This window comes from Nyctibius grandis, chromosome 5 (genome assembly GCF_013368605.1).
Source record: "Nyctibius grandis isolate bNycGra1 chromosome 5, bNycGra1.pri, whole genome shotgun sequence".
Classification (NCBI taxonomy): Eukaryota; Metazoa; Chordata; class Aves; order Nyctibiiformes; family Nyctibiidae; genus Nyctibius; species Nyctibius grandis.
The window spans coordinates 11,179,181-11,200,441 of NC_090662.1; the positions used below are offsets into that span (position 1 = coordinate 11,179,181).

General features: G+C 36.8%; 1 protein-coding gene across 1 annotated transcript in view; it reads left to right on the plus strand.

Annotated features, from left to right (window-relative positions):
- Nucleotides 1-21,261, plus strand: part of PCLO (piccolo presynaptic cytomatrix protein) — a 373,103-nt gene that overhangs the window by 165,745 nt on the left and 186,097 nt on the right. The window contains exons 6-7 of the mRNA XM_068401930.1: nucleotides 6,278-11,351; nucleotides 11,727-13,741. Of these exons, the coding sequence (XP_068258031.1) occupies nucleotides 6,278-11,351; nucleotides 11,727-13,741 (7,089 nt within the window). The remainder of the gene's footprint in view (nucleotides 1-6,277; nucleotides 11,352-11,726; nucleotides 13,742-21,261) is intronic.

The following is a 21,261-nucleotide window of genomic DNA, read 5'->3' on the forward strand; positions in this document are numbered from 1 at the left end:
ATAGCATGTATTAGAGGTCTGCATTTCCTAAATAAAAGCATTTGCTGGAGGTGAAGTGACCAAACCATCATTTTATCAGCTGAAGTGATTAATATCCACAATTTGTTGAGAAATGAAGAATGATGTTTTTTTTATACTAGCACCCCAAATTAAGTGCTATTATGTTATGAAAGTAGGAGCAGGTTTAGGAAAACTGTTTAACCTTTGCCAAAACTGTGTTTTCAAATAATACCAGTCAAAAAAGTCAAGGGTTTTTTTTGTTTTATTTTTTTTTCCTTGGGATAACCAAGATATTTGGACAGAAAAATATTCTGATTCGGAAAATGTACTATGGAAAATACTGCTATTTTTATAAACCAAGTTTTCTGTCTGAAATATATCTCCTATCACATATTGTGTTTTCTCCTCTTGATTGTATCAAGAGGTATGGTGTCCCCTGATTGTACCAAGGGAATCTCTGGATTATGCTCAGAGTAACATAGCCAGAAATCCTCCCTTCTGGAATAAACAAGAAGGAGATCTAAGAAAATCCTATACCAATTTGATTATCTTGTATCAAGCATAAGACACTTTTGCAGGACTTTCCAAGAAGAATAAGCTTAATTTTGTTAACAAAATGTTGCTTCTGGGGATTTTTTTTAATTAATATCAGAAAACATAAGAAGTAGACTTAGAATTTTGTTCCTGCTGTTAAAAAATTCAGGTTTTTTCTGTTGAAAAACATTTGTAAGGGAAAATTTTCATCACATGCTAGTCTCAGTCCTGTTTGGTCATTTTTATATTCTATAAAGAGGTGACTCTGGACAAATCTAAGATACACATATTGGATTTCCTTCTCTCATAGCGACAGATTTTAATTGTAGATTAATTAGTATTTCTGATGTGGCACACACATATATTTCACTCTCACTTATATTTTACTTCCTCCTACTGCCTTCTCACTGAAATCAGGACTTCTTGTGTTAATACCATAAATAGGGTTTATCTTTCTTTTGCTCTTGTTGTCAGACTTTGAAGCACGCTTAGCTAAGGTTTGTAAAGCGGGAGTTTCATGAATAAAAAAAAAACCCATACATATCTACTTGTAAGTATTTTTAAAATTAGAACACTCTGAAATACAAACTAAAGTTAAATGAATGAAAAAGAAATAGCTATTTGTACACGAAAAGACTTTTTTTTTCCATTTTTCTCCCTTTTATGCTCCTTGGAAAAATCCTTTAAAAAAAAAAAAGACAGCAGCTCAAATTGTTCAGAATTAAAAATAAAGCTAGTGCCTCATCTAGCTTGTACTTCATAAAAAATAACTCTGATTTTTTTATTTTTATTTATTGAAGTATTTTAATGTTCTCTGTGCTGTATATCGAACATTGCTAGATACAGTTCTTCCCAAGAGAGCACATGACAGCAGTGGAAGAGGAGATAACAATTTAGATATCACACATTGATTCCATTTCAGTGGGTAAAGAACTATATCTAGACATTGAAGATTATATTTTATATGTATTTCAGGACAGGATCATATGAAGAATTTCAGGTAGGTGTATTTTTAAATAGGGATGCAAGGGAAAACCTAATACTTTCTGCACTTGACAAACTTCTGATACCATTTTATATCCAAATCTGTGCAAATGGTAATTACTAACTATTGTAGTACTCCAATGAGATAAGTAAATAATACTATCCTCATTTTTCACTAAAAAAAAAAAGACAGCAACACCCCAACAAGTCCCTAAAGACATGGACAGGATAAAGTTCTGAACCAGTACAATCAGTAGAATGATCCTTGGAAAATCAGATATCAAATGTATTTAGAGAACTGGCATCCTTTGAAACAAAAGTGACTTAAATATTGAAACATTTTAAAATATTTGTGTCTCAAAGTGTGATTTAAGGTATCGTAAAGCCTTTTTTTTTTCTTCAAAACATTTTTTTCAGCAATATTTTAAACTGTAAATTCTTCAAAAAGATTTTAAAGAATAAACTGACTTTGCTTATGATTTACAGGTCCTTTTCCTGAGAAACTATCTTGTAATATTAACTCTTCAGATGTGCAATAGCACTTAGCTGTTCTCACAAGGATGCCTAGAAAACTTGGACAGTTATGACATACAGTTAATCCGTATAAAACAGTCATCTTGGAACTCACAAATTAATATGCAAGTAGTTCAGCATATCTACATGAACACATTACCATGGTGTAAATTGTACATATATTTACAACAAACACATCAGCTATATTATATGAGTGCCCTTATTACTGCCTTCTTATATTTACTGAGGAATGATCATGTGTTTAGGTTGAGTAACCAGGTAGAAATTAATACACTGTAAATTGGTATCATTATTCTAACACATGCCATTAATGACAAAACACAAACCAGGGAGACAGAATAAGGAGGAAAAGGCTAATCTGTAAACAGTTTTTCTGGACACAAATAAAATGTTTCATTTTGATAATATAAAATTCAAATACAGATTAGACAGTTTAGTTAACCAAAGTCTTTTTTTCACTCTCTGAAACTTTTCTTTTAGGTAATGTAGATATCTTTATTTCTTCTATAAACAGAATGACCTTTTAAAAATCATGAGTTCCTTTGCAAAATAAAATTTCTGTTCTGTGCAACAGAATTTAATCTTGCTAGCTATAAATAATTTAAAAAACTGACAAGACTTTTTTTTTTAATCACAGTTTTCTTTAAATAGAGTTCTGACTAAATTTGATAACCAATGGGACTTTTTAAAGCACGAAGTTTTATATTTTCAAATAAGAATATTAAAAGTGAGAAAGTGTAAGAATAAATAATACTTCTAAAGCAAAAAATTCTAATGAAAATAGTTGTATGATGTATTGACATTGACACTGTAGAAATGCCACTAGAATAGTACAAATATGTCCTTCATTAGATTATTTTTACCATTAGTTAAAGACGTATTTGCTGTTTTTAAAGTCCAATCCAGCCTGCAGCTTTTATAAGTCTCCTTGTTCATCATGTCTCAAGAAGATCCTCCCATCAATGTCTGTATTAGAGCTAAATTTGTCCAATATTAAAAACTCACAGTAGGCAAACTTTCAGAAAAAAATGCCGTTCAGCTACTCAGAAAGGCCCAGTAATTTAACATGTACTAAAGCACTTCCTACTTTACACGAAAAAAGTGTGTTTTTTTCTTATTGATTAAAATACATTTTTCATTCTCCAAGAGTTGTTGAATATATATATATGATCCTTAGCAACATTGTTTCTGCAATATTTTGTTATTCAGCTAAAAATCTTACGTTTCTTGTATGTTTACAAGTTTGACAATGATGCTGTCTTTGTGTATGTGATGGCCAACCCTGTAGAAAATAAATTACCAGTCATTTAAGAATAAATGTAGCTAATGACAGTATCCTAGTTCTCAGGCTGCAGGAAATAGGGAAAAAAGCACGAAGATCAAATATTATTTATTATAAGTTACATGCATATGATCTCAAAACATGATGTGCAGGATAATTTTTGCATGTTGTTGCATGTCAATTGTCTGACATGAGGCAGACAACTATACATACAAAAATGATAGAAAATATGTTCATATTGTGGTAGCCTTAAAAAGAAAGATGAATTTTCTCATCACATTTATTTCTAGTGATAAAAGAAGTCCCTCCTTATTGTAGATCTTTTTCTTCTACTTACTGTACAAATAGCAGTCTTTCCCATATTCAATTTCCTATTATTCATAGCAGTGATGTTACGGGACTGACATTACTGAGGTTGAACAACAGGGCGGACAATAGAAATATTTATTGCCATCTCCTCTGGTTTGGTCATTGAGTAGGTACACACTGAACTCACAGATATTGACACCATTACACAAATTATAAGGAGAATGTCTGAAGTTGTTCCATGACCAGTGGTTGTCTACCTATTTCTGAGCTTAACTGTTTAGCTGACACCTTCTGTCTGTGCTTTACAAGTCACTGTATCACTTCATCTCCCTGTGGAGAACCAAGATCTGACAGATTCACTTTCACTAGATGCACACAGTTTGTCCATCAACTCCTAGGAGACCTTCTGAGCTTGAACAATGCTTTGAATTTTCTAGTAGATCATCTAAATTGGTCAGTGTCTTTGGTTGAGTATGTCTTTGTAAGTAGGAACAAATTGGAAATAAAATAAAAAAACAATCAGATGTCATAGGTGAAATTTTAGTGAGAGGCATGATATTTCTAGGTGGAAAAATTCTTTGATTTTAATAAAATGTGTATTTTTTTAAAACATAGCCCAATAAATTCAAACATAGCCCAATAAATTTAAACACTTTCTTCTTTAATTAAGGGAACAAAAATATAAATATAACATACAAAACCTAAAATTTTTAACTATACTTCATTGCTGACTTCTTATGAAGAGTGTATATAATTCTGTCATTAAGGGCTGGAGAATATCCAAGAGTACATTTTCAGAATTATAAGTGCTGAAGTGTTTAAGTGGTGATGACTTCCCAAAGTTGTTTGGTGTACTATAGGTTTCTCCATATTTATATGTTTATCACAGCCTTATCATTAGAGTTGTCCTTAGAAATATTTGTTTTCATATTTGATTTTTAATAGCAATGAATTTTGCTCTGATATCAGATATTTGGGTTTATCATATCAGGTACAATGTTGGCAAGAACAGGTATAGTTTGTATTCAAGGTAGTATCCGATTTTGCAAAGCATATAATAAATCACTCCTGTGAAATGGAGATTACTTAATAAAATATTAATTAGTAGATTACTGTAATATTAGTATTAGTGTTTAAATGTAGGATTATGTACACAGTGATATGTCTATAGGCAAGAACAGGTACTTTAAATGTAGAATAAATAATGGGAAAACCTGACTGGTTTTTAAAAAATAAAATAGCTGAAAATAAAAATATTTGGTTTATGATATTTTGGCATTAAATATCACTTCAGTGTGAATAAACTTTTGAAAACACTTGTAATTAATAGCAACATAACACAAGTGTAAATGTACCTTTAAATTATAATTAGCCATTGTCATAATTTTCTTAATATATTTATTATGCAGGCTTTTTCTTACCTCAGCATATTGCTAAGGAAGTTGACTTGGATTAGCAAAGTTGATAAATACTACCTACTTGTATTACTGAGGGCCATAACAAATATGAAGATCACATCATATCATTAAAATCAGGAGGTTTTGGGGTGCTTATTCTTAAATTGCTGGTGGAGGTGGGGACGCTTCGTAAGATTGTTAGCAAAGATGACAGATGAGATTACCTGTCATTTGGAGAGTAAGCTGTTTTGTTGGTGAGGTACTTTCACTAAGTACAGAGCATTTCACAGTTGAGAGAAATAGGAAGGAAACTCTGGTGTGGAAATACTTGCTGTAGGATATTCTTGGTATTTTTGTTATCTAAAGAAGGAGATAGAGGTGCTTGTTATTCGGAATGGTGTAGAAGGATCTAGAAGCTAGGAGAATGACTAAGTGTGTTTAATTCGGGGTGAGGAAGGAAAACATTGGTTATGATGCTCAGTCAGGTACGCCTCCCTTGTTTGCTTCCTTATTTCCTTTGATCAATAGCTGACCATTGTGGTTTCCTCCCTGTAATTACACTTCCCTGCCAGCAGTTTACCTCTGCATTACCAATTTACTGAGAAACTTCTTTTTTATGAGGTACTTAGAAAAAGTTTGTACAGTGCCAAACTGCAGATATGAGGACATTCCAAATTGCATTAAATCATGCTTCAATACTCCATGTATTCTGTTGCATGTTACAATGTGTAACACTTAAATCAACAAAATGAAACCATGGGAGCGAAATTCAAGATTGACATATTGCTAGACAATTATGAAAGATTACATGGGCAAAGAAAGGAGTAGACCCCAGAAGTATTAAATTAACCCCCAAACAACTTGTCCCATGCGTATGTGAACAAATCATAATTATCATTAGTAAGTATTTGAAAACAATTAAATACAGTGTTTGTTATAGAAGATCATCTTACAACTAATAAAATCAGTGGCTAGTGTGGAGAGCCATGCAAAGCATAGTTAGATTCAATGCAAAAACTCAAAATTTGAGGAACTTTTTATATTACTTCAATAGCTTTGAATAACAAAATCAGTGTTCATTCTTTTATGGTTTAATATAATTCTTCTTGGCATCATAATTTTTCATCTGAGACATTAACTAATCTTTTAGAAAAAAATTCACATGTATTTAATTGCCTGGAGACATTAAGATTTTATATATAAATATATACACACGCGTATGTATTTATTTTTTTAGGAAAAGGAGGATGACAAATCAGACACATCAAGCTCTCAGCAACAGAAAAGTCCACAAGGTCTGAGTGACACCGGGTATTCTTCTGATGGGATATCAAGTTCACTTGGTGAAATTCCAAGTCATATCCCCAGTGATGAAAAAGATTTACTCAGAGAATCTAATAAAAAAGACACTATTTCACAAGAAAGTCCACCAAGCCCCTCAGATCTAGCTAAATTGGAAAGTACTGTACTGTCTATTTTGGAAGCTCAGGCAAGTACACTTTCTGATGAAAAATCTGCGAAAAGCAAAGAGCTTTATGAAATGTATGGTGAACAGACAAAGGACCAACATAAAACAAAGCCTTTGCCGGTCACTCCAGAATCTTACAGTTCAGATGAGGAAGACTTACAAGCTGTTCAAAAAAGTGAAGGAACCATTTTAGAAGATGGCAAAGGAAGTGCTTCCTCCCAGGCAGACTACAAGGAAGAAGATGAAGGAGATGACGTATTGGCAAGAAGACAACGCTATGACTCTGTGGAAGACAGCAGTGAGAGTGAAAACTCACCTGTCCCAAGGAGAAAAAGAAGAGCTAGTGTTGGTTCTTCAAGCAGTGATGAGTACAAAAGAGATGACAGTCAGGGATCAGGTGATGAGGAAGACTTCATTAGAAAACAGATTATAGAGATGAGTGCTGATGAAGACGCCTCAGGTTCTGAAGATGATGAATTCATTAGAAATCAACTCAAAGAGATCAGTGTAACTGAAAGCCAAAAGAAAGAAGAAGTGAAAAGCAGAGCCAAAGGAACAGCTGGAAAACATAGAAGAATGACACGGAAAAGTAGTGCAAGCTATGATGAGGATGCAGGAAGAAGACATTCATGGCATGATGATGATGATGAGACTTTTGATGAAAGCCCAGAGCCAAAATACAGGGAAACTAAAAGTCAAGACAGTGAAGAACTTGCAGTAACTGGAGGAGGAGGCCTTCGACGTTTCAAAACAATAGAATTAAATAGTACAATAACAAACAAATATTCTGAAGCATCTGAACAACAGAAAGGTATTTTATATTTTGATGAAGAGCCTGAGCTAGAGATGGAGAGTCTTACAGATTCACCAGAAGATAGATCTAGAGGAGAAGGGTCTTCTAGTTTACATGCTTCTAGTTTCACACCAGGTACATCTCCTACTTCAGTGTCGTCACTTGATGAAGACAGTGACAGCAGTCCTAGTCACAAAAAACTGGGAGGGGAGAGCAAGCAACAGCGCAAAGCCAGACATCGGTCCCATGGACCTCTTCTTCCAACTATTGAAGATTCTTCAGAAGAAGAAGAACTACGGGAAGAGGAAGAACTGCTAAAGGAACAAGAGAAACAGCGTGAATTAGAACAGCAACAAAGAAAAAGTTCTAGCAAAAAATCTAAAAAGGACAAGGATGAACTAAGAGCTCAGAGAAGAAGGGAACGTCCAAAGACTCCACCAAGTAATCTTTCTCCCATTGAAGATGCATCTCCAACAGAAGAATTACGACAGGCAGCAGAAATGGAAGAGCTGCACAGATCTTCCTGCTCTGAATATTCACCTAGTATTGAGTCAGATCCTGAAGGATTTGAAATCAGCCCAGAAAAAATAATAGAAGTACAAAAAGTTTACAAATTGCCTACTGCTGTCTCTCTATACTCACCAACAGATGAACAACCAATTGGACTCCCAAAAGAGGAAAGTGGTCAAAAGACACTGAAAAGTGCTGAAGAGGTATATGAGGAGATGATGCATAAGACCCATAAGTCCAAGTCATTTCAAATTGCAAATGAAAAAGATGAAGTATTTGAAAAAGAATCTTTATATGGTGGAATGCTAATAGAGGATTATATTTATGAATCTTTAGTCGAGGATACTTACAATGGAACTATTGATACTAATCTTGTAATGAGACAAGATGAGAGCAATGAGTATATACAACAGAGAGGAAAAGAGAAAAAAATAAAAGCTTCAGAGCAGATCTATGAAGAACCACAGAAAATTGCTGATCTACAGAAAGACTACTATAGTGTTGAGACTTTACATTCTATTGTGCCTCAAGAAGATATTGTTTCAAGTTCTTACATTATCCCAGAAAGTCATGAAATAGTGGTATTAGACAGCACAGTAACTTCCACCACTGAGGAAAAGCAGTTGTTAGATGCAGAAGCTGCTTATGAAGAGCTTATGAAAAGACAGAGAATGCAGCTAACCCCCGGGTCCAGTCCAACACAACCGACTTCAGGTTTCGTTCCCACATCTGATACAAAGGTATCTAGTGTTGGAGAAATAGTGGATAGCACATCTTTAACATCAAGCACTACTTCAGCAATCTCAGATGTATCACCTGTCAGCAGCACAGCGCTTTCTATTCCAGATGTTAAAATAACACAACATTTTACAGCAGAGGAAATTGAAGATGAATACTTAACAGATTATGCCAGAGAAATTCAAGAAATAATTTCTCATGAAACATCAATGTTGACATACTCTGAGACATCAGAATGCGTTGCATCAGTTTTACCTTATGATACAGCTTCCTTAACATCATCTACATCTTCGGTTTGTACCACAGATAGTTCATCACCTATAGATAGTGCAACCACAGGTTATGTAGATACAGCAGATGCTGTAAGTAAACTAGCAGATTCTGAAGGTGTCAGGATAGTAACCCAAGTTCCCTTAACATCTACAAAAGAGTACTCTGAAGTGAGCATGCCTTATGAATCTATTGCTGGAGCCACTAAAAAGCCATCTCTATCTTCAGATATGGAAAGTGTGGATCAAGCTGCAGTTTGTTTGACTGAAACTGCACCTTCAGTAGTGGCAACTACAGTTATAAAACCCAAGCCATATGCAACTGATACCATTACCTTTGATATCTCCAAAGCAGAAAAAGAAGCAGCTAGAAAAATGAAAAGTACAGTAGAGGCTGGCATTGTCAAAATTCATGGTGAAGGTTCACACAAAGAAGTGGGTGTTGATATGACAAGGATTAATTTGACTAGTGCTACATCTGAGCAACCACCTGTATGTATAACATCAGTACCAGTTACAAAGCCTGCATCAAAAACATCTTCTGTACCTACTCCCAGTGTTTTAAGTAAGACCAGCATGGTCTCTGTGCCTTCCTCAGCTCCTGCTGTAACATCCAAAGTATTCTCGCTTTTTAGAAGCTCTTCTTTGGATTCTCCTGCACATCCTACTCCACCCCCGCCTCCTCCTCCTCCACCACCTCCTCCTCCACCACCATTACCTCCACCTATTTTACCCAAGCCAGCCATTTATCCCAAAAAGAAGTCACAGATTAAGACTCCAGCAGAAACAGCTCCCATAGTGGTACCTTCAGTCACAAGTGTTCCAACACTGGAGTCCACAGCTGTATTAAAGAATCATGTGGTACCTATCACAAAAACATACACCTCAACACCACCTCCTGTACCACCCAAACCATCCTCCATTCCAGCAGGGCTTGTTTTCAGTCACAGGCCCGCTGAAGTAGCTAAACCTCCAATTGCTCCTAAACCAGCAGTTCCTCCGCTCCCAATAGCTGTTCATAAGCCAGCAGAAACACAGCCCAAACCAATAGGTTTGTCATTGACTTCAAGTATGACTCTGAATTTGGTCTCTGCAGCTGAATACAAAATAGCATCTCCCACTTCCCCTTTGTCTCCGCACTCTAACAAATCTTCACCAAGGCTGGCAAAACCCTCCCAGGAAACCTATGTTGTCATCACACTGCCATCTGAGCCTGGAACTCCCACAGAAGCTATAACTAGTCAGGCTGTTAGCAACTGGCCTTTAGAAGCACCTTCTAAAGAACAGATTCCCCAGCCTATGCAACCAGTTTTTACTCCATCCATGAAAACTATGGAAATTCAAAATATGGCAGATCAGAGTATGTATATTTCACGTGCTTTGCAAGCTATTCCTGTCACAACACAGTCAACTTTTGAAAAAATACCTAGTTCAAAATCAGAAGTAGTAACAACAGAGGTACCCAAGACCACAGTGTCTCTAGTTAAGGGCCCAGTGCCTGGTTTTGGTTTAGGTAGTGTGGCTATTACTATACCTCCAGAGCCACTACATATAGTAGATCAACCCAGGTATAGAGAGAATGGAAGATTCCATCCTTTGGGTGATGTCATAGATCTTCGCACTTTAACTAAGATGGATATTGAAATGAGAGACAGCTGTATGGATTTGTCTGCTGTTTCCATGGACCTGAGAAGGCAAATGCCAGCAAGCGATATATGTGGGCGGCCAGTAAGTACTGTCCAGCCAGCTATAATAAATCTTAGCACTACATGTGTTGCCGATCCTTCTCTGTCTGTAGCAACTGAGACAGTAACTGTAATGACCTGCACTGCCACTATAAGCTACACTGCCAGTACAGATAGCCTTGTGGATCTGGGACATGCGATGACAACACCGCTTCAGCTAACAACATCAAAACATTTTGAGCCTGCATACAGAGTAACGAGCAGCCAAGCATTCTCTGCAGGTAGAGATGAAGTGCCAATAAATTTATCCCTAGGTACTTCCTCCACACATGCAGTGACATGGGCTACTACAAAGCCTGTTACTGTACCACCTGTTGGTGCTACAAACGGTTGGACTGATCTCTCCACTTCTCAGGAGCTGATGGAGAGTGGAGCAGTTGACCTTAGCACTACAAAATCCCACAGAACAGTAGTAACAATGGATGAAACTACTTCAGGTATCATAACAACAGTAATAGAAGATGATGAAAAGCCTGTGGATCTTACTGCAGGGAGAAGAGCTGTCTGCTGTGATATGGTTTATAAATTGCCGTTTGGTAGTAGCTGTACAGCACAGCAGCCACCAACTACACTTCCTGAAGATCGTTTTGGTTACAGAGATGACCATTATCAGTACGATCGTTCAGGGTCATATGGCTACCGAGGAATGGGAGGTATGAAACCATCTATGTCTGACACAAATTTATCAGAAGCTGGACTGTTTGCATACAAAAGCAAGAATAGCTTTGATTATCGAGTTGGGGCAACTGATGCAGCAGTAGATCTTACTTCTGGAAGAGTTACTACAGGTCAGTATGACACAGCAGCAGATCTTTCTTTGAAATATAATTTTGATGTTCCTCATCTTATTTCAGGATGATTTTTTTTATTATTTTTCCCCTGCTTCTGTTGTTTTGTTTTCTTTTGGACAGTGTGACAGATTTTTCTGGATTACACGTGTTTTTCATTTCTTCATTTTACATATGTGTTTTGCACAGAGGTGCCTGCATGTGCCTGCATGTTCAGAAATGCTGTTTCCTTCACATCTAAAGTAGATCATTAACCTGAAGATTTGCATGCAGTTTCCCCTTCCCATTTAATTCATCAAGATGGGATGACTTTCAGAATCCGCAAAGAAGCATTCTTTTGTGGGACTGGACTGTAACTTTGCCCTGTAATTTCAGGTGAGGTTATGGATTACTCAAGCAAGACTACGGGTCCTTATCCAGAGACTCGGCAGGTGATTTCTGGCATCGGGCTCAGTACACCACAGTATTCCCAAGCAAGAATGGTATCATCTCTGGGTTCCCAGTTTGGCATTGGAAGTGTTTTAAGATCATCCAATGGTGTTGTTTATTCTTCTGTAGCGACTCCAATCCCATCCACATTTGCCATCACTACACAACCCGGTTCTATTTTCAGTACAACTGTCAGAGATTTACCTACTCTCCAAGCAATTGACTCGGTGCCCTCTTTATCAACTTTGCAACAGAATCAACCGCTCCCAAGATCATATAGTTTCTTGACAACAGTGGCAGCTGAAAAAGACAGTGCAATTACTGCCATTGATATGGATACAGTGTTACCACCTCTTACTATAGAAGCTATTACCACTGAGCCAACCAACTTGATACCTGCTTTAACTACAGCATCTGAAGTTTATACAGATGTAATTGAAGATGAGGTTGCCCTTCTCATTGCCCCTGAAGAAGGCAAACAGCAGCAGCTTGATTTGGAGCGTGAACTTCTTGAGCTTGAGAAAATTAAGCAGCAGCGCTTTGCAGAAGAGCTGGAATGGGAACGTCAGGAAATTCAAAGATTTAGGGAACAAGAAAAGTTTATGGTGCAAAAAAAGCTTGAGGAATTGCAATCCATGAAACATCATCTCTTATTTCAGCAAGAGGAGGAACGACAAGCTCAGTTTATGATGAGGCAAGAGACATTAGCCCAGCAGCAGCTGCAGCTTGAACAATTCCAACAACTTCAACAACAGCTCCACCAACAGTTAGAGGAGCAAAAAATTCGTCAAATATATCAATATGGTTATGACCCTTCAGGAACTGGCTCGCCCCAAACTACTACAGATCAAACACTTTTGGAAGGACAGTATGCAACCACAGAAAATGGCCAGTTTTGGCCTACTGATGATGCAACCACTACAGCTTCAGGAGTGCTGGGTATTGAAATTCCACAAAGCCAAACATGGTATACAGTTCAGTCTGATGGCATTACACAATACATACCTAGGTCTGGTATCCTAAGCTCTGTTTCAGAAATGTGTCTTAAGGATATTGATGTTAGAGAGGAGAAGCAACTGAAAAAGAGAAGTTCTATGCCAAAATTACGTGGTCCGTATGAGGAGCTCGAGGAGACTCTGGAAGAAGAGCCGCGGTGCTTCAAAAAGATAGTGGACAGTGGAGTGCAAACTGATGATGAAGATGGAGCAGACAAAGGTTACACAAACAGGAGACGAAGAACTAAGAAGAGTGTTGATACAAGTGTTCAGACAGATGATGAAGATCAAGATGAATGGGATCTTTCTAGCAGATCCAGAAGGAAGCCTCGTGTAGGGAAATACAGTGAGAGTACCACTGAGTCAGACAAAGCTAAACAATTCTCCAAAGTATCGAGTATTGCAGTTCAGACAGTGGCAGAGATCTCAGTACAAACAGAACCTGTAGGAACGATAAGAACACCTTCAATCAGGGCCCGATTGGATGCTAAGGTTGAAATCATAAAGCACATTTCAGCTCCAGAAAAGACATATAAAGGAGAAAGTTTGGGATGTCAGACAGAGACAGAGTCAGATACTCAAAGTCCCCAATATATGTCAGCTTCATCTCCCCAGAAAGATAAAAAACGCCCAACACCATTAGAGATAGGATACTCGCCCCACCTTCGTCCAGACTCCACATTGCAGGTTGTCCCTTCCCCTCCCAAATCTCCCAAAGTTCTCTATTCACCCATTTCACCTGTTTCACCAAGCAAAGTTACAGAGTCAGCATTTGTACCCTATGAAAAACCCATCACTGATGACCTCAGCCCTCAGAAGATGCTGCATGCTGACATTGCCAAGGTTCCTCCATCAAGCCCAAAGGCAGCAAAGATGATGCAACGCTCTATGTCTGATCCTAAGCCCCTGAGTCCCACAGCAGAAGACACTTCCAGAGCTCAGTTTCAGTACACTGAGGGTTTCATGGTAAGAAGTATTTACTTTCTTTTTTTTTTTTTTAATATGCGATTCTACAGCTATCAGCTGTACAGCATGAGGGCTGACACACTCATTTGCAATACCTGTGTATGTAGTCTTTTTGCAAACATTGCTGAAAAGTCCTGAGGAATGTCTGCTATCTAAAGCAAAGGTTATTTGCTTCATTGCTTTGCCTGGAAATAGAGGAATCCATATTACGGTCTCACTAAGATGCCTGTTCAGATTTGGAAGGCACTTTATGTTTTACGTGGCAATTAATTGCCAATATAGTGTTTACTGCCAGTTCTTCAGAAAATGAAAAGCATTCTCTTTCTAATCATACAACACCCAGCTCTTGTGGCAGTCTGTAGTGCATTTACCTTGAAATTACTGCATGTGCCTTCTGAAAGGCAGATAACACCAGATTTATAATTGCCATAGTTAACTGTCATTTTTGACCCTCATGAGGTTCCTTGGCCATTTGTGATTCTGTGGGTAATATTGTGTCCCGATGCGTACATCTTTTATCTCTCCCAGACCAAAAGGTCTCATATCACAAATCCATTTTTGTTTGTTTTGGATAAGGAGGATTATCAAGAAGTTATGCAAGTGTTGAGGGCTGTTTCTTATGGGGTCAGAGGAGACAATTTTGAATAAGGCTGACATCATCAGGATTAAAATTTTTCACTTCTGCAGTATTCCTTTTCCTTAAGTAGTAAGATTTCTGATTTGGAAAACAGTCCATTATTTATGAATAAGAGGAAGAAGTCTCGGCTAAAAAAATACCTTTATAATTTAACATATTCCTGGCTGTCCTTTTGTCAGAGTCCATTCTCTTCTGTTAGTTGCAGGGTCAGTATCTTATTTGTCAGAGCTCTGGAAGAGTTGCCATTTCAGTTCTTCAGCAATTTTTCTCTTTTATGTTCAGTTATCTGTGCATACATGAGTGATTAGCACAGGCTGGATAGAATGAAGAGGGTTTGTTCTCTTTGTTTGATAATTTGTGGTGGCTTTCAAATGCGGAATTATCTGGTTACACCCTCCAAGGCTCCCACTGTAAGCACTTTCTGTAGCTTCACATATTTGTGCAGATATTAAATGCTTCCTATGCTGTTGCTGCTTGGAAAACAGTACTTGAAAGTCTGAAGGGAAAACTGTAGTCATGACATTGGCACTCCATATCAGCGTCATTCCCTAATGCAGGATTAGCATAGTGGGGGAAACTGTAGCAGGAGCACTAAAGTTTCATATAGAGGGTTTGGAACAGCGTCTTGAAGAACATTGCTCACGAGTTAGGAAGTGTTGGGTTCTACTAGGTATTGGAGAGTAGGTATAATATTGTAAAATAACTGTCAATGTAATGTAACTGTTACTGAGGACAAATTATTCAGTTCACTTATTTCATAGGTACATGTATATTTATATCAATTGTATACTTTGTATGGTGGATGATAAATTCTCTTAACCGCTGATTGCTTAAAGGCCTTTACAGTAGAGTTTGAACACATATAGTATTCATTAATGAGATATGGAAACAAAGGGCTTGCACATGATTGGGTTTTTTTTACCTACATGTTTGTTACTGTTTTGCCTTGAGCCCAAACAGTAACGAGCTATATTGTCCTTATTAGTATGCAGCAATCAAGCAGCAAATAGTCCATGTCTCAAAGTACTTACAGTCTAAATAAATGAAGTGGACATTTTTATGGAACATGGGGTGCACAAGTGCAAGGGAAGTAAAAAACTTCCATGGATGTGAAGTGGGCTTCACTAACTGTGCCAAGAGGCATATGGTGAGGAAGCTGCTCTGTAAACCTCCCATGACCATCATGGCTGCTTTCAGCTCTGATGTTACGTTAAGCATTAAGTCTGTTACACCCTCTTTTTCTGACAGAGCTTTGTTAGTTAAGTGTCTGAGGTTCAGTTAGCTTAGGCTGGGATCAGGTACATGAAATTTAAAAGAGGAAAACAGATATATGACAAAAAGGGGTATTTAGAGTAAAACTTACATAAAGTAATGTAGTGACCTCATGAGCTTCTGGAAATATGGGCATAAATTCCTTTTGCAGTTGCTATATCAGTTTCGGTTCTCGATTACTCAGTGCAGTTATGTTGAGAAAGAGGGATCTGCAGTATAAGATCTAAACGATCTCCTCGTTTCCACGAGACTGACAGTATTCTCTCCAGCATGTCTATGTTTGTTCATACGAACTGAGAACCTGGTTTTAGGACTCTGTCATCTTGGAAGCACAGGAAAGAATGAACAGTGATTTCTTCTTTTGTACCTTTTGTCACACTCAAAAGTTCTTCCTGAAAGTTAGCATACACAGGGTGTCACTGTTGACAAAACGTAAATCTTGTTGACATTTTTTTCAATTGTAGAACGGTGTTGTTATAGCAATATAACATTGTTATACTTGAGTTTAAATGCAGGATCACTTTTGGATTATCCTGCTAAGTGTGAAAGTAAGATGTTTCTTCAACTTTAAAATATTTTTGGCACTGGGACTGTTTTCTCATTCTTTGTTTGTACAATGCCCACAACAGCTAAAGTCATTGTCTGTTAATCTCTGTGTACCCTTTTGTGCATCCTGACTGGAGAGCTCCTAAAAAGGGAAAAGAAGGGATCAGTTATGTAATTCAAAAAAATGAAATTAAATGCAGAAAAACTTGTGAAACAGCTCACTCTGGAAAAGATAATTTACTAGATCTGTACATAAAAGAATAAAATGGAAATGAAAGATTGATCTTTCACTACCTTAGGGAAATGGAGTGTGTATATGAATATTTTTTGCATGGATGAATATCCCATCACTTTTTAAATAGTTCTTCTTTCAGAGTTATATCTTTGTCTGCTTTCACAAACATTGCAGGTGAAAAGGGAGTTCGTGTGTTCATGTATATATTTCATAGACTTCTTTTTATGACAGTTTATCAAAAAAGTTGATCTTTATGCAATCAGTGGGACTAAAAGGTTAAGAATTAAATTGGTCTCTTTCTAAGTATTACAATGAAATGATACCTTGTCCTTCAGGCAATGCATTTGTGTTTCATGGGCTTCTTCCATTGAAAAATACATTTATTACAACCTTTCAAGAAAAAAGATTATGGAGACTGTGACTAAGATTATTAAATTATGTCTCTATGTTTTAGAACTGCTGCTTTAAATATAATTTTATTCTTTAACGCACTTTTATAGGAAGTTATTACAATGTTTTGTCTAATCTGGTATAAGTGAAAGGCTGAAAAAATAGCCTAGCAGCTAATCACATAATAATAAGTATCCAGATAATATTGCTTTCAGTGGTGGCATGTTTAATTTTCAGATAACAAGTTATATGATTACATTCTTATGTGCTGTACATTTCTGTCATATGTATTAGTAATCAAGTGCAGCTGTGTCAAGGAAAAATTGTGAGCTATAGGTTGTCAGCACCAAAAAAAACTTGTGGAAGCCACCCATCCAGAATTGATAGTTTGCAAAGATACCTAATTTCCCTGTTTTGTGAGCTTTTTGCCACTTGAGCTCTCAGTGGCAATGAGCTCCAAGCGCTGACTTTGACAGACTGTCCCACAGCACAGCATGGAAGTATTCCATGGAGTACAAAGCCATAGCAATGGTTTCCATGAGGGCACTGGGAAGTGTTAGTAGAGTTTGGAAGTGGAGACTGAAATTCATCCATTCAGCAGCAACAAAAAATTGTGAGTACCTGTCTAGTATAATAAAGAAATAGCTTTACATCAGTGCATCACAGAATCAAGTCACATGCCAATCACAGTCAACTTTGGCACTTGTACACATTGCATATGTGTAATTAAAGATGGAAGTTGTTTTCCTTTTGCCTTTGGATGCAAAATGCCTGCTCAACTAAACTGAAGCATTGCAAAAGATCTTGCGCATGAACTGTCATACACATATAACATCTACAGCTAAGCAGTGCATAAAGATTCTGCAGAAGGGTTTGTGTTAGTGAAACTAATGCAAGGACACATCTGTCAACAGCCTGTCAGCTTCAGGATAGAAATTGTACATTTAAGCTTCAACACTTAGAACAAATTTTATCTATCTGTTTATTAAGGGAGTTAACAGACACTTTTCTCAAATTTTTCATCTGATGTGAGTTGCTGCAATTGTAAGACAAATATAATTCAAATCTGTATACTATAGTAGAAAATATAATGATTTCAAACAAACTCCCAAAACATTGTTTATTTAGGTAAGAATTGCAGGACTTCATCTGTTGCTGTAGTAAGAGCAGAAGTGATTTTATACTGATTTTATAAGTGTAAATTTCCGTAAGTGACGTAAATTTAAAAGTAATGAAAACAAAGCACATTAATATGTTTTTTATCTTCTATGTAGTATGATGTTAGAGTAACCTAGATTTAAAGTGCAAGGTTTTCTTCCTTTGCTTCTAAGTGACGTCTGTGGTCTGTGGTTTAATGAAACTCTTCTTCAGGCACTGGTGACAATTGGTGCTTCATTTTGGCCATGCATACACCAGTCTTAAAGAACAGTCTGGGAGCAATCTGGTTTGCATGATTCATATGGTTTACATGCAGTCTGTGAACTGCATACCTGGGTCTGCCTGAAGGTATGTTATCACACTTAGCAATAGGCTAAGTCACCAGGCCTGATTAGACACGCAGGTTCCTGCATCCCTGAAGAGTCCCCTGCAGCTGCATATGAGGCTCGTTCTTTGTTTATGGACCGGAGATCTTATTTCGAGATTGAATTCTGGCCAGCAATCCAGAGAAGGTGTAACTGTACCTACTGAGTTCCTTTTGTGCTTGAATATCAAGTCACACAGTTTAGTGTGTTTCGAACAAGTTCACTGGAAACTGTGTTGAAAAGACAATCTCGCTCATATCTAGAAACAATTCTAGATGATCTTATCCCTGTGTAAATAGTAAAATAAGATTTACCTATCTTCTCCTTTAAGTATGTGGTTTTAGCTAGATTTCAGATTACTTTTTCCATTAATGGTCTGAAGTATTTACAGTTTAGAATCCTGTTAATGTTTCAAGCTACTGCTTCCTGTACTGTATTTGAAATCCTTTGGAATAACATTTATGTGACTCAAATGAGACATCTTTTTTCCATCTGTCAGATCTTCAAAACAGAGACTACTCCACATTTGGTCAACATATCATATAAACATTATTTTCTAAAGCACATTTAACTGGGTCAGTCTGTTTTGCCTGATACTTTTAAATTAGTTGATTTCACACCTTCTCTATTCAACCAAGGGACTTTCATGCATAACAGAAAATTATTATGGTATTCACTCTTTTGCTTTTCAAAAGGGAGCCTTTATAAAGCATGAGATTTATGGCAGAGTTGACAAAGAGGTTAGGTTTTCTGTCACTTGGGCCTTTTCTCACCTGCTGTCAGCTTATCCGTCTTCCTCTTAAGCCAGTTCTCATATACACATTAAAAAAATGCCCCTGGCCACAAATCCCATCCCTCACTCTTTTATCTTCCATAAAAGACAAAGAATAAAGGTACAGTAATCTCTCTCCACTCATTTCCAGCTGACTTGGTTATCTTGGTTATCCATTTTATGAATACTTTGAGTTTCGGGTTTGGAAAGAGGCCATTATCATGTTCCCTGCTTTAAAGTGATAAATACAGTGTATAAATGTATACAGCAGAACCAAGCAGGCACGGAGAATGACAGGGGCATGTACTGATCAGCAACTTTTAGCCTACTTCAGCTCTATTTTGCCTCAGACTTTTGTCTCCTATCAAGCCGTGGATTACTGTAGTTTGAATAAGTAGTAGGAGGGTAAAATTTCTACTGGTGTAATTGCCTGACTGAACTCAGAGTTTCTTCCACATGTTCTGCTGGTAAATTTGGCTTCCTGCATTTTATTCAGCCCACTCTTTTATGAGCAGCTATGACTGAGGCACAGGAAAATCATATTTTACTAAACAAATGAACATACATTCTCCAAGAGGGGCAGAAGACCAATGTCTCTAAAATCTTCCCTGGAAAGGAAGCACTGACTGTGCTACGTTAGCAAGTTTTTTGGTACAATAAAAGCAGAACAATAGATCAAAGCAGGTGATACCAATAGATCAAAGCAGCTGATACTAAAGTATCTGCAAGTATACTATGATGTTGCCCAAAAGAAGCCAGTCATTGGTTTGGACTGGTTTTCCCTACTGGGATTTGAGCACATTTGCAATACACTTAGGATGGAGCTTCCTATTTAGTTTTCTTCAGAAGGAATCAAGTTTACATGCATGAAAACTTCCCTGCAAACTGTGTCAATGTGCACTAACTAGAGAAAACCAATTTGTTCTTGTCAAAGTAGTCCAAACTTCATCTCATAACAAAATGCAAGCTTTAATTCCAACACTTTTCCCCATCATTTTATTAAAATATTAAGTCTGTAAAATATTGTCCTGATAGGCCAAATGTAATTAAATGGTGCGTGGAAGTGATCCAAGACTGGCAAAAAGCCATGATAGCTCATATGTCCTGTATGTAGATTACTAAAAAAATCCCAGAACCACAGAACATCCACAACTTATGATCGGATATAATTAAATTCAACAAAATTTTCACAACAGTAAGAAGATATTCTGTATGCGTCTTCATTCTCCACTGTGTGAATGGTTACCTTTCCTCTGCATGTGAAGCCTCTAGAATGCTCCTTTAACACAAATAATTGCATTTAAAATTCTTCTTAGTTTTTGTTTTGGGTTGGTTTTTTTTTTTTTTTTTTAGAAACCGTTCAGGGCATGCCAGTATTGAGATAATTATTCTGTGCAATCAATTCCTTAGAATTTAAAAGGGTGTACCTCCATTAAATTCTGATACCTGGGCATAATTTCTCCAGGGACGTACTTGTCCTTGGAGATTAATTTATTTTTAGCATATGAGCTACTAAAAATTTCAAAACTCTATGTTTCGAAAAAAATATGAAAAATATCTGCAGAGCTAGATATACCCCACATGATCACCTCAAAAAGGAAAAATAAAAAAAATTATGAATTGAAGGTAGCCAGTAATCTTGGGGATAGATGTGTGTTGTTAATACTCATCACTGCATTATTAACTTTATAAATCATCTGCAGAGCTCTGAAGTTTTACTTCTCATCTCTAGAAATACTGGCTAGGCCAGATTCTCTTGTGCTATCAGTGTTTCAAATTGCAATGTGGGCTAATAACACTTAACAGTTGGGGTTTTGTTTTTTTTTTTTTAATTAATAAGGCTTGCCTATGTTAGAACTAACTTTACCTTGGTTCAGAGCCTCAAAATGCTTCTATTCAGGCATTGATTTTCTCAGTCAGTGATTTCATATTAAAAATAATTTAAGATAAATAACTGTATTTACAGTTATAAATTAAACTAGGTGTAGGCATATGGGTTTATATATTGATTCTGCAAAATCAAAATTAAGTAGTATGAAATACTGAGAAAAATAGTCTCTTCTTCTGTACTTCCTTACTTTCTTACTCCAGTGCAATATTATTTATTGATAAACTAAAATTTTTGCATTTACTATTTTTGAATGG